This window comes from Perognathus longimembris, chromosome 3 (genome assembly GCF_023159225.1).
Source record: "Perognathus longimembris pacificus isolate PPM17 chromosome 3, ASM2315922v1, whole genome shotgun sequence".
NCBI classification, from domain to species: Eukaryota; Metazoa; Chordata; class Mammalia; order Rodentia; family Heteromyidae; genus Perognathus; species Perognathus longimembris.
Window position 1 is genome coordinate 108,507,032 of NC_063163.1, and position 2,783 is coordinate 108,509,814.

Genomic DNA, 2,783 nt, shown 5'->3' on the forward strand with positions numbered 1-2,783 from the left:
GGGTGTTGTTCCTGAGATTTTCTAATCAGGGCTAACAGTCTACCAAGACTTCTTACTTTTTGGTGGTTGACTGGAGATGAGTCTCATGGACTTTTCTGGTTGGGCTGGCTTCAATCCTCAATCCTCAGCTTTCAGCCTCTTGAATAGCTAGGATTAGAGGCATGAGACATTGACATGTAGGTGTTATTATTGTTGTTATTCAGAGAGTGACCTGAGAGGATGAAGTGAAAATTTCTAGGGAAGAATAGTAGAAGTGAGAAAGGGAGGAGAGGCAAGAATCTGCATGAGAAAGGTATGGTAGAGTATGCCAGAACATGGAAGGTGTAGAAGAATCTCAAGTTTGAAGTCAGCATAGATTATATAATGCAACCTTGTGGTAAAAAATAAAATACAAGCATAAACAAAGAAAGAGACTATTACTTATTTATGACTTTTAAATTCCACTGAGTTGCCTTATAAAGGTTTTAGTTGTTACCCCAAAGTAAAAACTGAATTGTGCAATATTTCCTGTACTTAATGGAGTAAGACTATGAATGATTCCCAAACTCACTGCTGATAATTTTTTTTTAAGGATAAAATCTCAGAGTCTTTATTCGAGCATTAGGAGTCTGCAGGCAGCCAGTTGTTACAAAGGCCTGCAGCCTGCAAGTACCTTTAGCAATGCTAGGAAACAGGCAAGGAACGTAAAGGTAGAACAAAAACGATACCAACAAACCAATTGAGCTCCAATGGAGATCTGACTTGGAATGCCATGGTGACCAGAGATGAGCCAGGAGACAGGACACAGGATGTGAAGATGGAGACATGTGGCATGGCATCTTACTCCTGATAATTTAATACTCATGTTAAAATCTATGTCAAGTCACAATTAAGCTAGAAAATGTCAACTAGAAGGCTAGAAATACAAGAAATGGAAGTGAATGAAAGAGAAACTTTAAGTCAGATATTCAAGCAAAATGTGAAAAGAGAAAGAAAAAAGAGGAAAGAAGATGAAGCATATATTTAGCTATTGGGAGAAGCATGTTTCCATTCACCTGGGATGACAGATTGAGGGCAGCCTTGTCGGGGTTTTTGGGGGTGTCACAGCCATTTGCTCTTATATTGAGAAAGACTAGCATTTGCATCAAATGAGTTTTCTCCTCAGTGTTTTGTGTAGGGCAGCCTTTACCTCCTTGTTCCTCAGGCTGTAGATGAGGGGGTTGAGCATGGGGATCACTGTGGTGTAGAACACAGAGGCCACATTCTCCTGAGCCAGGGAACTGGCAGTGGAAGGCTTTAAGTACATGAATGCAGTGGATCCATAGAACATCCCCACAGCTGCAAAGTGAGAGCTGCAGGTGCTGAAGGCTTTGGCTCTGCCTTCAGTAGAGCTGATGCGGAGGATGCTGGACAGGATGAAGGCATAGGAAACAAGAACTGTTAAGCTGGTTACTATAATGGTGAATCCAGCTAAAAAGAAGACAGCCATCTCCACATCATAGGTGCTGGAACAGGAGAGCTTCATGAGAGGGAGGATGTCACAGAAGTAGTGGCTGATGAAGATGTCACAATAGTGCAGTTTTAACATGAGGCCAGTCTCTATTGTGGACCCAATGATTCCCATGGTGTAGACCAGAGCCACCAGCAGGCAGCAGAGAGTATGAGACATGATGATGTTGTAAAACAAGGGGTGGCAGATGGCCACATAGCGGTCATAGGCCATAACTGTTAACATATAACACTCAGCAATGACAAAAACAAGGAAGAAGTAGAGCTGAGACATACACCCTGTAGAGGAGATGATGTTCTTCTTGTTGACAAAGTTGACCAACATTTTAGGTGTGATGACAGAGGAGTAGCAGAGATCCACAAAGGACAGGTTACTGAGGAAGAAGTACATAGGGGTGTGAAGCTGCTGGTTGAGACCAATCAGGGTGATCATGCCCATGTTCCCCAGCATGGTGATCACATAGATCCCCAGGAAGAGGAGGAAGAGAGGGATCTGGAGCTCTGGCCGGTTGGTTAATCCCCCAAGAATGAACTCAGACACTGTGGAGTGGTTTTCTGTAGCCATTTTCTTTGGGCAGGAAGCCTGTGGTGATGGGAGAGAAGACAACTGGTGAAGGCGGCCCCTCCTCTGCTTCCTTTGGCCTTTGCCATCTCATGAGCCAGCCTGGCTGGCTGCAGGACTGATGCACCCTTCCTCTCCTCCTGTTGCTTGCTGAGAGCAAGACCAGCGATGAGTGTTTTAGATGGTAAAGGTGAGAGGAGAGAGGGAAAACCTTGTATCTCTTACCTGTGTTCCTATGTCCTAGATAACTGGTTCTCAATGTACCTCCAGTGTCCCAGCAACATCACCTTCACGTTGACCTTGCTTAGGATGCCAGTTCTTAGGTCTCACTTCCCCGGTACTGAATCAGGTACACTAGGCTGGATCTAGTGATTTACTCATTGTTTAATCTAAAGTTTGTAAACCTCTTCTTTATAGTTTGTAAGTAGTTTATGTCACCTCTTGTTGATAGAAATAGACTAGATTGTAATTCTTTCATCTATTCAATTCCTAATATTCAATGATATGGAACATGACTATTGAAATTGTCAGCATGATATATTCACAAGCTGTGTCATTTATTAAGTCAGTGTTTATATTTAGCAATATCGATTCCAAGGTTGTCATTAAAATGACACAGGACAATATATTTGGCAATCCTTATTTAAATTCTAGATTCCTGAAAAAATAATGCATTGCTGGACATCAGCATCTAACATTTGTATTCCTAGCTACTCAGGAAGCTGAGATCTGA

At 42.5% G+C, this 2,783-nt stretch overlaps 1 protein-coding gene across 1 annotated transcript; it reads right to left on the bottom strand.

Moving 5' to 3' along the window:
• Positions 1–964: 964 nt before the first annotated feature.
• LOC125348023 (olfactory receptor 151) lies at positions 965–2,165 on the bottom strand. Its single transcript, XM_048340960.1, has one exon. The coding sequence runs from the start codon at positions 2,051–2,053 to the stop codon at positions 1,124–1,126; it is 930 nt and encodes a 309-aa protein (XP_048196917.1). The 5' UTR covers positions 2,054–2,165; the 3' UTR covers positions 965–1,123.
• Positions 2,166–2,783: the final 618 nt, after the last annotated feature.

Excerpts from the sequence above, each read along its gene's own strand:
- LOC125348023 (XM_048340960.1), bottom strand. The coding sequence starts at position 2,053 with ATGGCTACAGAAAACCACTCCACAGTGTCTGAGTTCATTCTTGGGGGA.